Source organism: Amblyomma maculatum, chromosome 5 (assembly GCF_055883805.1).
Source record: "Amblyomma maculatum isolate TAMU_Amacu chromosome 5, ASM5588380v1, whole genome shotgun sequence".
Lineage (NCBI taxonomy): Eukaryota > Metazoa > Arthropoda > Arachnida > Ixodida > Ixodidae > Amblyomma > Amblyomma maculatum.
Window position 1 is genome coordinate 29,494,770 of NC_139348.1, and position 14,307 is coordinate 29,509,076.

The window sequence follows — 14,307 nt, forward strand, 5'->3', positions numbered from 1 at the left end:
GCAGAGTGACACTGTCCTCATAAACTCGAAGCACATTGAGTGGTCGCTTTGCACCGCTGAGGGCCACTGCTTTCTCAGTAGAAAACGAGACCTTAGAATTCCGGAGGTCAATAATTGCGCCATATTCACGAAGGAAATCTACGCCCAGAATCAGGTCACGCGAACAGCTTTTCAGAACAAGGCAGCTTACCACAAATGTTGATTCTTGAATTTGAACTCTGGCCGTGCACATGCCCAGAGGAGTAATCAGATGACCACCCGCGGTGCGAACGTTTGTGCCAGCCCACGGAGTCAAAACCTTCTTGAGAACTGCGGCAAACTGGCTGCTCAAAATAGAATAATCAGCGCCAGTATCCAACAGAGCCCGAACATGGCGACCATCCAGTACTACGGGTATGTCCAACGAAATCTGCTCGCGAATGTCAGGCTTCTGAGTCTTTGAGAGCTCTGCGTTGGTGTACGCGGTCTGCTTCACCTGCAATTCGTCGTCGTTTGCAGGTGCGTTGTTGCAGCGTCCGTTCCACCGGCAGTTCGTCGTCGTTGCGGGTGCCTTGTTGCGTCATGTGTCCCACCGGCAATTCGTCGTCGTTGCGGGTGCGTGGTTGCGTCGTTTGTTCCACCGGCAATTCGTCGTCGTTGCGGGTGCGTCGTTTCGTCGTCGGTTCCACCGGCAATTCGTCGTGGTTGCAGGTGCGTCGTGGTGGCGTCGAGGTGGCGGTATGATCGGTAACCGCGGACTTTTCCAATGTCGATGCGTAGTCTTTCCGTGTCCGCATCAATGGGGGGTCTCCCGCGCCGCGATGTCCAGCGAGCCTACCCCCGAAGGTCGCTGCTTTCAGTTTTCCCTCTGGGGACTGGGCGAGCGGCCCTGCGCTGCCCATGAGGAACTCGTAGCAGATGGCGACGGGCGAGACCTGGGTGACGGTGATCTAGATGGTCGCAGACAAGACGGAACGATCCGGCGCTGATCATTGACGAAATCTTCAACGGCTCGAGGCCGTTCGCCGTAGCGAGGCCGCGGAGAATCAGCGGAAAACCCTTCGAGACCTAGTCGACGGTAGGGACAGCGCCGATAGACATGACCCGGTTCGCCGCAGTGAAAGCATAGCGGCCGTCGGTCGGGGGTACGCCACTCGTCTGCTTTCCGTGTAGGCGGTCGAGGATCTGTGACGTACTGGATCACGGGGGCTGCTGTTTTCGGCCCAGCTACGTTCGGAGGAATCAGGGACGGCGACGAGGGCGGAGAGTATTGCAGCACCTGGGAGTATGTAGGGCGGCGACACTCTGGTGGTGTAAGATGAGGAGTAGGGCCAGGTTCACCGATTGGAAATGGAGGCCGGAGCGCTTGCTGCACCTCGTCGCGGACAACGCTGGCGATGGAGGAAGGAGCTGGTTGAGGTGTGCCATACATCAGTCGGAGTTCGTCGCGCACAACGGAACGTATGAGCTCCCGTAGCGCCGATGTGTCCATGCTATGCGATGGGAACTCAGCAGAGACGGAGGCGGCGTGGATGGTGGGATCCCGTGCCGAAGCTCGCTGCTGAAGCACTTTCTCTATAGTGGATGTTTCAGCAAAGAATTCTGCAACAGTTTTCGGCGGGCTGCGCACCAGGCCAGCGAAAAGCTGCTCTTTGACGCCACGCATTAGGTAGCGCAGCTTTTTGTCCTCGGACATCGTAGGATCCGCACGCTTAAACAGGCGCGTCATGTCTTCGATATACGCCGCCACAGTTTCGTTAGGCATTTGGATCCGAGTGTGTAGAGCGCGTTCGGCCCGTTCGCGGCGATCTGAGCTTCCGTAAGTTGCCGCAAGATGACGTTTGAACTCACTCCAAGACGACAGCTGCTCTTTATGGTTCTCGAACCATGTCCGAGCGCCATCCTCGAGGCTGAAATATACATTTCGAAGCCGTGCGGCGTCATCCCAGAGGTTGAATGTAGTACCCTTTCGTAGTGCTACAACCAGTCGTCGACGTCTTCATAGGTGTCCCCGTGAAAGGTCTTTGGGACGCGGGGGTTTTGCAACGTCACGTAGGTAGGGGTCGCGCCAGGCATTGCGACGACGTCGTGGCTACTGGTAGTCATGCCCGAGGGGGAAAACTCAGGTGGTAGGCCTCGTTGCCTGCGGCTATGTGCGGTGAACGGGCGTTTCCTCGAATATATGACCAGCACTCCTTCTTAGCGTAGGGGTACGGGACATCAGACCTGACCTCCACCAGATTTGTCACGGTGTTGGCGACTGGGGCTAGATTAACAGAGCCGGAACAGGTAGAATCACACGGTCCAAGGTTTAGATACGTCCTGCGAGTCCGGAGCCGATTCACTTCAACGTCGTCTTTCACTCTGAGCGCCCCCTGGCAATATATATATATATATATATATATATATACTGGCTGCACAGCAACCATAGTTCTGCATAAAGAAAGTAACGAAATTGCCGTAAAGAAAGGGGTTAGGCAAGGAGACATGGTCTCCCCAGTGGTATTCACAGCTTGCTTAGAGGAAGTATTCAGAGACTTGGAATGGGAGCAGTTAGGGATAAGGGTAGATGGAGAATACCTCAGTAATCTGCGATTTGGTGATGACATTGCCTTGATAAGCAAATCGGGGGATGAACGGCAAGGAATGATTGATGACCTAGACAGGAATAGCAGAAAGGTAGACTTGAAAATCAATATGCCGAATACAAAGGTAATGTTCAACAGCCTTGGGAAGGAGCAGCAGTTTGCATTAGGTAGCGAAGTACTGGAAGTAGTAGGCGAATATGTCTTCCTATAACAGGTAGTAACCGCAGATCCGGACCATGAAAAGGAAATAACAAGAATAAGATTGGGATGGAGCGCATTTGGCAAGCACTCGCAGACTATGACTAGCAGCTTACCGGTATCGCTCAAGAGGAAAGTATACAACAGTTGCATCTTACCTGTAATCACCTATGGGGCTGAAACGTGGAGGCTAACCAAGAGGGTTGTACTTAAGTTGAGGACAACGCAGAGGGCTATGGAACGAAAAATGGTAGAGGTAACATTATGAGATAGGAAGCGTGCAGAGTGGGTCAGAGAAATAACTCAAGTTACTGACATTCTAGTGGAAATTAAGAAGGAATGGGCATGGGCAGGACATGTAGTGCGAAGAGAGGATAACCGATGGTCGCTGAGGGTAACAAACTGGATTCCAAGGGAAGGAAAGCGTAGCAAGGGGCGGCAGAAAGTTAGGTGGGCGGATGAGATTAAGAAGTTCGCAGGGGTCAAGTGGATGCAGGTAGCACAGAACCGGGTTAATTGGAGAAATATGGGAGAGGCCTTCGCCCTGCAGTGGGTATAGTCAAGCTGATGATGATGATGATGATGAATCAAGCTTGGCGTCCTGGTGTCTGGCTCGTCCCTTTACAGTAAATGTTAAAGGAAATGAAAGAAATCTGCCCGTTTTACGTCGAATGCGGCTGATGGTTCTTAAGTAAATACTGCATACTTGTGGTGGCAAAGGGGAAAACGTGGTGATAGCCGAGTAGTTTAAAGCGGGGCTAACGAATCTGATCTGTTCGCGCAGTGGTGGGTTAGAATTCAGCTGCAGGTTGCGGTAAGTTTCGTTCTCTATGTCAGGGGGTTGTAATGCTCGCACGAAATTAAAAATGAAATTAAAATGACGTAATTCCAAGGCTGTGGCCAAGGATGCGGGATCAAATCCCGGCCATGACGGCATCTTTTCGATGGAGGCGAGAAGCAAGGTACCCATGTGCTGTGCGATGTCAGTGCACATTAAAGAACCCCAGGTGGTAAAAATTTCCTGAGCCCTCCACTACGGCGTCTCCCATAGCCTGAGTCGCTTTGCGACGTTAAACCCCAGTAACCAAACCAAACTAACTCCAAGGCTAGATTTACAAAACAAAAAGAGAAAAAAAAAAGAAAACGAAATGTAAAATCGATAATTCTAACACAGATTTGTCGTAAAATTCCCCCATCAGCCTTTTGCTTTATAATAACTTTTCCTCCATTCCCTTTTATCACATCGTTAATTTCCGGTAAGCGTTCTGTACGCACCGTAGTATTTCTTGTCTTTTCTTCGTTGACAATTTTGCCAAATTTGTGAACTTCTTTTTTTTTTCCGCAACTTTGTAAGCGATACCATTTTTGCGAGCACTAGCGTCTGCAATTTTTGTTGGTTGGTTCATAGGAAGGGAAAGGCGCAGTATCTGTCACACTTGCTCTGTGGACACCTGAACCGCGCCTTAAGGGAAGGGATGAAGGTGGGAGTGAAAGTGGATAGAGAGAAAGGGGGGCCGTATTGGAGGGCTACGGAGTAATTTCGACCACCTGGGGATCTTTAACGTGCGCTGACATCGCACAGCACACGGACGCCACTTCGTTTCGCCTCCATCGAAACGCAGCCGCCGAGGCCGGGATACCCCGTGGCGAAAACAAAAGAAAAGGAGAACGTTTCGCGCTGAATGCACCCTATCACGTTACTCTAACACCATTCTTCCGATGTCCAATGCAAGGAAAACCTTTTCCAGAAATGGCGATTTCACAAAGCCCGCGTATCAGCAGCTATGAATACCGGCAAACTATACACGGAAGGAGCCGCAGAACGCTGTTTGTTTGTTTTTGGTTCATAGGAAAGGAAAGGCGCAGTATCTGTCACACTTGCTGTGTGGACACCTGAACCGCGCCGTAAGGGAAGGGATGAAGGTGGGAGTGAAAGTGGATAGAGAGAAGGGGGGGGGGGGGGGGGTCGTAGTGGAGGGCTACGGAGTAATTTCGACCGCCTGGGGATCTTTAACGTGCGCTGACATCGCACAGCAGCCCCGCCGGGGTGGTGCGGTGGTAAGACGCCCGACTACTGTGCCGGAGTTCCCGGGATCGAATCCCGGCCTCGGCGGCTGCGTTTCGATGGAGGCGAAACGAAGTGGCGTCCGTGTGCTGTGCGATGTCAGCGCACGTTAAAGATCCCCAGGTGGTCGAAATTACTCCGTAGCCCTCCACTACGGCCCCCTTTCTCTCTATCCACTTTCACTCCCACCTTCATTCCTTCCCTTACGGCGCGGTTCAGGTGTCCACAGAGCAAGTGTGACAGTTACTGCGCCTTTCCCTTCCTATGAACCAACCAACCGACCAACATCGCACAGCACACGGACGCCACTTCGTTTCGCCTCCATCGAAACGCAGCCGCCGAGGCCGGGATTCGATCCCGGACAGTAGTCGGGCGTCTTACCACTGCACCACCCCGGCGGGGCAAGAACGCTGTGCCGTTTTTATTTTCGAAAGGCATCGTTTAGAATGGCGCATTTCGGTATTGAACCGTTTCTCGACGCTGTCACGTTCTGGTAATCAGGGGGAGAAGGGGCTCGTCGAGAGGGAGTTAAGACAGGTCCGCTCACTGCTGGAAGAACAGCTGCGGTCCTGCAAACGTCGTTTTTCGAGTCGGCCGTCTTCAAAGAGCCGTGCTACGAGGCGCGGTGAAAATTTTAAAAGCCGGCTACAGACTACAACTCGAACGCCGGGGAATTTCGCGGTGGCGAGAGCGCCTGACACGTGCTCTCAGCGCACCTGCAAAAGCAAATCAACAACAACAAAAGAAAGAAAGAATTCGGCAGTGGGCGTTTATTGCAACCGAAGAGTGTGCGCTTTGCTGCGATGGCTGTCGGCTGTTTATCGAATTGACGAGAGCAGAGGAAAAAAATAAAATAGGAACCTTACATGGTGCCCAGAAATGGAACAATGTGTGGTAGAGATTCAAAGTTAACCAAGATAGTTTTTGGACATGTAGAGTCGGTGATGACGTTTCACTCATTTGAGTTCTATCTGCTCATTGCAACAGGTTCGTTTTTGTTCTTTTCTAAAGCACTGCATTATAGAAACCTAAACTTAGCTGCCAGGCCGCAGGCGCCATCTTCCGGTGCAGTTCTGTGCAGAGAACCTCCTCTAAAATGTCCATTGAAATGCCTGAACTTTGAAGAAGACTCCCGGCTACCGTTTAAAAAGAAACGCTGATTTTAATAAAACATGTACGGCTGGTGCTCATTTCATTCCTGACAAGTTCCTCTTAGTTTAGAAGCCTCGTGATATTTCATTTAGGCACAATTGAATTATGTGTTTGCCATTTACGTGACCTTATTTCAGTCGACTTCTGTGCGTGCGTCACTGCTTTTGAGACGTCACGTTTATCGGCACATGTAGTGCCCGCGTCCCGCTTGCTGAAATAGAAAAAAAAAAGATCATTTTCAGGTTAGTATTCGGTTATTTAGGACACTTTATAAAATTTTAATATACACCTTTATATATATATATATATATATATATATACATTATATAATATATATAAAATGATAAAATAAGAACTTCATAAATAATAAAGACGTTAAGCTGAAGAAAATAAAAATAATGCAGTTTTTTTCAATGGTGTATCCGACGTGCCACCATTAAAAAAAACCGCATTATTTTTATTTTCTTCAGCTTAACGTCGTTATTATTTATGAAGTTTTATTTTATTATCATTTTATATAATGGTGGATCTGACGTGTTACTGCGCCTTTCCCTTCCTGTGAACCAATTGTTATTATTATTATATTATCCGACGTGCTGACTACGCGGCGAACAATATTAGTACAACACTGCCTCCGGCGGAAGCAGGAGTTCCGATTCATTTGTTATTATAAAATTGTTTTTAATGGCTGGCTTCAGCTAATGGAAATTGCTGCAATTGTGGCGAACATTGCTTACGTTAACTCAGAATTTTCACAGTGTCGCTGGAGTAGTCCTGTAATTGTGCACGTGGCCGCTTTTTAACTGTTTAACACTGAGGGGATGGTTGGTTGGTTGGTTTGTGGGGTTTAACGTCCCAAAGCAACTCAGGCTATGAGAGACGCCGTAGTGGAGGACTCCGGAAATTTCGACCACCTGGGGTTCTTTAACGTGCACTGACATCGCACAGCACACGGGCGCCTTGCTTTTCGCCTCCATCGAAAAGCTGCCGCCGAGGCCGGGATTCGATCCCGCGTCCTTGGGAACAGTAGTCGAGCGCCGTAACCACTGCGCCACCCCGGCGGGGTACTGAGGGGATCGGGAAGCTTAAAGCTAGCTGATAAGCTTGACGTAATTTTCTCAAACGGGAAGCTCAATGAATAGAATAGAAGGAGAAAAAAGAGTACAGATACCAATCTTTTGTTTAGTTGTTGCCCGTCGCCGTAATATCGCCGTCGCCTTTCTCCGCGCCATATTTGCGAGCATTCCTTTGCTATGTGCTCAGCTGTGTGCCGTGTGCATGAGGCCTTCCCATAAAGCACGCATTGCTCTATCAGCAGAGCACCGGGTATTGATGGGCCGCTGGTTCGACTCCCAGGGGCATCAGCTGAAAGAAGTTCATTTTGTATGCCGGATAAGCAACGACTTTGTCAATATATTTCTGCTTTAGGGCGAAATTATTGGCTCATTAGTGTGGACAGGATTTGTGCGTCATTGTCCAGAAATAATGAATTGGTTGATGAGTAAAGGAAGTTATGAGGTAGAGGTGAAAAAAAACAGGTCGTTGCACAAAGCTTCGTTAATGGGGAGTAGCTAGTTAATTAACTAGAGCCACCCCGCCGGGGTGGTGATGTGGTTACAGCACTCGGCTACTCTGCCCGAGGATGCGGGATTAAGTTCCGGCCTCGGCCAAGGCGCCCGTGTGCTGTGCGATGTCAGTGCACGTTAAAGAAGCCCAGGTGGTTGATATTTTCGGAATCCTCCTCTACAGCGTCTCTTATAGCCTGAGTCTCGTTGAGACGTTACCCCACAAATCAAACCAATTAAGTAGAGCCAGAAAGGCAATTAGACGTCAAAATAACCAGGGACGTCGATATAGTGTACAGACGTCAAAACAACCACGGACGTCGAAACTGTGGAAAAATGTAGGAAGAAGAGAAAAAAATTGGCAGTGGCTTAGCTTGGTTAAGCCTGGTAATTGCGAAAGCAGTAGCTATGGCTACGCCTAGGTTCAGCTGGTGGTGTAGCTGGTTGTGGGGCTTGTGGTTATGCTTATGGTTATGCAGAGCTTCATGCAGGTCGCGGATCTGATTTAAGTTGTTTGGCGACGCAACGAAGGCCACTCCTTCGGAGCAACGGTTTCGCGCAAGACTTCGTTCTTAAGCATTTAGCTACGGAAAAGTCGAGCAGGGTGAGGGAAAGCTTAATAATCACCCCTTGATGTATATGATCGAACAGGGTTCCTTTAGCTTCTGCTCCTCAAATCAGTGCACTGAAGAGCAGCGGTTGGTCGAAGTTGCTCGGAGCCCTCCACTACAACGTCCCTCGTAACCTCAGTCGTTTTTGTACGTTAAGCTCCACGAACCAGACTTCCCCGCCTCATTTCTCTTGTGCAGGAGAACACGCGCAATGCGGAGAATAAACAGCGTGTCCCAGCTAAATGGATCCAAGCTTTTAAAACATATGGTTGGCCCCAGCCCCACTTAAACTAATCCAGAACTGTTCAGAGTCCCGTATGCTAATCTGCGGTATTTTTCGTTTATAAAAGTTAATGAATTGTTAGATACTAAATTACCTATATTTAATTAATGCCCTGAAAGAAAAATGTCATAGCAAACGTTTTAGATCGTCTCGAAACACGGCTAGCTACGACTTACGCAGATCTATTTATAGGCCTTCAAAAATGCTGTCACGTGGCCAACTGTTATTTTAAATCATTCGCCAAGTGCGCACACCTAGCTTCGTCCGAGAGAGCTCTGCATAGAAAAGCGGATTTTTTTATGGGACGCGTCTCGAGGCCTTAAAGTGGCCAGGCGTTTTTCGATCAGGTCTACAACCTCTGTATGGAAACTTTTTCTCTTCTCGCAAGGCAGTAATTAATAAGATAGCTCATTTGTATATACTAATTACTTAACTTAAGTGAACGAAAAAACACTGCCGATTAGCATAGGCGACACTGTACAGCTCCTAGTTGATTTGACTGGGCTAGGGCTCACCGTATTTTTTAAAACCTTGATTACATTTAGCTGGGACACCCCTTAGAACTTGTTGTCTGTTATGGCAGCTAATCAGATGCTGAGCTCAGAAAAACATAGCAGAGGCTGGAAGAGAAAGAGAGGCAGAGAGGGCTAATCAGATATCCGTGAGAGAATGCATTGTTTAGCCTGGATAATTATTGAGGGTGGTCGCGATAGTGACAACAGCGATGATGATGATGATGATGATGATGATGATGATGATGATGATGATGATGACGACGACAATTGTGTTGGTATAGTTACGCCGGTGCCGGTTGGTACGATGATATTTTCTTGGACTTCTTCTTTGCATTCGTGTATATGCCGTGCTACAAGCATGGTGCTCGTGATGCCGGAGATCCGTAAGCACAAATGTAGCTTTTTTCGGCTCGCGCGCGGAGATGTCGAAGGTGGCCGAGCAGCGGGAAAACCAATTACACGCCTTTCGCGACACTTTTATTTTACTTCCTCGAGACTCTGGCTGGGCTAGCACCGACAGATTTCCTCTAACAAGAAACCTACGTTTGGAAGTTGCATCTCCAGCCGCTCATGCAAATGTCTTTCTATTCACATCAATACTGCAAACGATAAAAAAAAAGAAAAATACGTCCATGCTTGGACAATGGGTTATTTAGTGAACATGTTTTTTCAGTGCCACAATATGAATCGCCGCGGAAGGAAAGAAATAGCTTTCGGAAAAAGAAAAAAGTCGCCTTGACTACGCAACAAAAGCAACGTGCCGCTCGTTCCACCATAGAGAGTCACTGTCGCATGTTTGCCATATTACAGCAGACCTAACCTGAGTAGCTCAAACTGCTCTTAAACAACTCATGGGACCAAAAAAACTACACCCAGTTAAAAGCGTTCCACAGTCTCTCTTAAAGCTCCCTCGTGCGAACAGTTATCGTAGCTTGGTGGGTGAACAGCGCGGTAATAACGGAGTATCCGTGAAAAGAATACGAGTGTCATTAATGAGAAAACATTATATATTCGATCAGCATAAAAGACGCCGCCGTCGTCCATGGCGTGGAAATCACGACCATGACTGTGACAGCTATTGTTTGGTGAAATCATTATAATGACTGAGTCGCGAGTGTGTGTAATGTTTGTACGTACTCTACACTTTACAGTACAATCAATCACTTTGATCTGGGGATCGAAGTCATCGAGATGCTTTGATTACGAGTCAGGCACGCTGCCCCTGGGCCATGTAGAAATGTTCGTTTGTTAAAGTGGAGCTTCATACATATGCCGCTCCTGCACTTGGTCAGCGTACACCAAAATCCTCCTCACGAGCATTATTTTGCAAGGTGGCAGTTGGCAGGTGATATGTCCGGATTTTGATTGGTCAGCCGAATTCCGTGTCAGGGGCGTGGCCGCAGGTTTTTGTACAATGCAGTGCCGAATTACCCACACATTACATTACGTTGCATTACATTGCAGTGTTCACTGCACTGTAAGGTGTAAAGTATGTACAAACGTTACGAGTAATCATTTTCATAATGTCTTCGCTTTGTCACGCTTAATCAGTCTTAAGTGTCTCTGCCAAATTTTCGGTGTTTACTGCACCACACTCACACACGCTGCGCAAGAGCTTCCTCATACCGTCCTCGCTTCATTGTATTGCAAGTGACGCAGAAACTTTCCCCGCACAAAAAAAAAACAAACAATAGCAACAAAAAACTGCGCTTTCGCGGTTCACTCGCAGCTGCCGTGATATCAACCTCGCATACACGTCTCGCTTGGAATAAGATCTATTCGCGGGATATATCGCCTTCCTTCCTCCTAGCACCGCTGTCTGTCAGAACGCAATCGAGCGCTTACAGAGAAGCCGTTACGTCGAGCGAAGAGACAGCTGAAGACAAAAACATTTAATACCGGACCAAAGGCGACGACTAAACTACACATATGCAAGCGCAGAATCGTCATTTAGACTGACTGACTGCCGTCCTCATCGCCAGCGAAGCTGCGTCGAGTACGGAGACTACTACGCGAGTTTATTGCGTCTTTCTGTTCTTTCTTTTTCTTTAGTTTTGTTTAACTCTACGAGGAGAAGCCTTTCAATTTCTCCCCGTTCGCGGCGGGCGACACTTTGACAGGCTTCGTGTCGCAGCCGACGCAGAGCCAACTTCGGCCCTTCTTCTGCGCATTTCTTTTTTCTTCGTCTTTTATCCACGATCGGCGTGGCGGCAGTCGGCCCTTATAAGCGCTCGGCAGCCGTGGAATCAACTCTTTCGAATGCTGCAGCCCGCAACTACAGACTCGCTCTAACGAAAAGCGTGCACCATGGTGGACGCTATGCGACACCGGCGACACTGTGACGTTTGCAAAGCTTCGTCAGTCGTCGAGATCTGGTTCACTTTCTGACACAGTTATCTAACGCGCTGGTCGTCACACTGTGAAAGTCAACCGAGATCAGCGCGCAAACGGCATCACTTGAGTTCGGGCGGAGAGTTCCATATCCATGTGGCACCACGGAGTTGCGAGATGATATAGGAAACCGCTGAAGGCTGAAGCTGCTGTCTGATGGCTTAATTAGTTTTTTATCAAGAAAAGTAGACGCTCAGGGGATGGAGCCAGAGGCTAAAGTCGCTTGGCGAGGTCGGTGTCTCCTTGTGTTTCGAGATGCATAACAGCTGTTATTTGAGGCATAACATATATGCGCAGGCTGGTATGCAATTAACAAAAAATATATAAATTCGGATGGGCTAGGTGTGGGGCACCCGACCGAGATGGTTCCTGCTCAGGTTTTCCCAGTATAGTGAGCTACCGAATTCACTCCCTTCAATCCCTCCAAACCTTCTACCCGACTGATGTATTAGGTTTGAGCAGTATTAAAGGGAACTGATATCAGCAGGCCAGAACCAACTTTTATACCTCCGTCAAACACTTGAAATAGCGTTAAAAGAATCCTGTATCTGGACGAAAAATTTTCGAAAAACGAGATGCATGGAGTGTCCGTCGCTTATACGCACGGAGTTGACACCACCGCGGACACGTCCATGATGCTGGTACTGGTGCTGCGACCCGTATTCCCTTCAAAAACGGTGCTTTTACGCGGGCTGCGCGTTCTTCGACATCATCCGCTCGTGTCTTTTCATGGTGGAACGCTGAGTGTGTTGTCATTTTAAAGTCATATATATCGTAATACTATATATCTTTTTTACTGTCATTATTATCGTTTCGTTAAAGCAACAGCAGTATCCATCATTTCAATAGTTCGTGCTATAGCTTCCACAATATTGCACAGTAGTTCCCGAAAGGAGCGTGTAAAGGTACCCAACGGGACAAAAAGTAACGATAAAAGAAAGAGAACTCGCTAACAAACAGGGTTCTTCATTTCGGGTCCCTGCGAGGCTGTCACGGATGACGCCGACGTGTCTCGCCGGTGGTGATGACGACGAGACATTCTTTAGCTTTTTCTTTTCAAGCTTTTTTGTGTCCAAGTTTTGACATCGTTTTTATTTTTATTTTTTTTGCCACGAAAGCGACGTGTTCGTCACAAAGCCTTCACGGGCGCTCAGAACGTTCCTTCGCGTCTGCGGCTTTCTGGGCCGGTCATTTTGCTCGAACGTGGCTTGTACACACCGTTCTCTCTCTCTCTCTCCCTCTCTCATATATATATATATATATATATATATATATATATACACACACACACTGACTTGCGCAGTAGACGTGAGGACCCGCGTCACACGGGAAAAACTATAAGAGAGCAGGGAACACAGGACCTGTCTTGAATGGACACTTTTTCAGGAAAAGAAAATGACAGTGACACGTCCACACCCAAAAGCTATGGCTTGCAGTGGTAGAGCTACACGCACAGACGGTCGCTCGGTCAGGAGAAATGGCGACAGCATTTGCGGCTTCGTGTACACCGACCGAGGAACACGTTTCTTATTTTGCCGATCGCAGCGAGGCTGTGGCAACCGCACCGATATTGGATGAAATTGTCACTGTAGCGCATCTTTTCATTCTATTTACCTTCAGAATCAGAATCTATTCAATGCAGTGACTGAATACAAAGATTTGGCAAATATAGTAGGAGGTCCCAAAGCCAATGGCTGCACAGGGGACCTCCTTTTACAAGCATGCAGCAAAGATATTGTTATAATGATCTATAAAGTGAAAACAAAAAATGAGAGAATTCGCGCGTATCCCGCCAATCGAGACAAATTTTCTTCCATTTTCGTCGTTCCACGTGTGCGTGCGTGTCTGTGTTTGTGTGTGTTTGTGTTTGTGCGTGTGTGTGTGTTCCGCAAAACACATTACTGTTGTCCAGCTTTCCATTATTTTGTTTTCATAAATGTGTAATGACTTGCGGAACAAGGCGACGCACCTGAATGAGTCTTTTCACATAACCGTTCCCTCCTGCTGAGCAACTTTTTCCTGACTCTAGATTACAATAGGAATCAGCTGGGCCGGCAGCATTCGCTGTTCAATTGTGTCACTTTCTATTCTTTCAATTATTGCGCAGGTTCTCCCGCGAGACGGAGACCAACCCCAACCACTTCTACTTCGTCGATTTCGAGCGACACAACAGCGAAATCGCGGCCTTCCATCTTGACCGGTGAGCAGTTAGCTTTGTATTAAGCGCTTTTTAGTGTAGACAAGGAGAATTTCACGAAGCTTGGTACGTACTGCGGTCTCAGGACACACCTACTTTCTTCAGGCGGTCCCTGAAATCCTCGCGTATTTAGTATGGTTCATCTTGAAAAAGTCACCGCTCGTATGTGCAGGCTCCTGGGTTTCCGGCGAGCCCCTCCCGTGGTGGGTCGCCTGCTAAACATGACCACCGAGATCTACGCCATCACCGACGAGGACATCCTCAAGACGTTCTTCGTCTCCCCTGGTAAGCGGCTGTTGTATAGCCCCAGGCCCGTATTCTGAGTCTGAGTTGTTTTAAGACGTCTTGTTTCTGCCCTCACCTCGAGTCATCTGATAGGGGGAAACACCGGAACCGGATGTTAGTTCGGTTGCCCTCATTTGCGGTTTCGGTGTTACCGCCAATTAGATTAGGGCGAAAGCGGCGAAGACGACGCTGCTGAAAACGACGCAAACCCGTAATATGGATCCCGGTGTTCATGTATTACGCCCCCAAGCCAGCTGTCGCCTCATGAGAACGCAATGGGGGCTGCAACTTTCACCTGACCACTGGCTTTGTGCATAGATTGTTTGCCGATGATTGTGCTTTGTATAATGAAATTAATGTTCCAGGCGACCAGATTTTACTTAATTCTAACTTATATAGTATTAGCGAATGGTGTAATAAATGGGGAATGGAATTAAATGCTGACAAGACAGTATTTATGCGGATTACGAACAAAACG

General features: G+C 48.2%; 1 protein-coding gene across 1 annotated transcript in view; it reads left to right on the plus strand.

Moving 5' to 3' along the window:
- Positions 1-14,307, plus strand: part of LOC146187927 (extracellular serine/threonine protein CG31145) — a 266,568-nt gene that overhangs the window by 240,560 nt on the left and 11,701 nt on the right. Inside the window, exons 7-8 of the mRNA XM_084603562.1 lie at positions 13,455-13,547; positions 13,717-13,829. Coding sequence (XP_084459688.1) covers positions 13,455-13,547; positions 13,717-13,829 — 206 coding nt within the window. The remainder of the gene's footprint in view (positions 1-13,454; positions 13,548-13,716; positions 13,830-14,307) is intronic.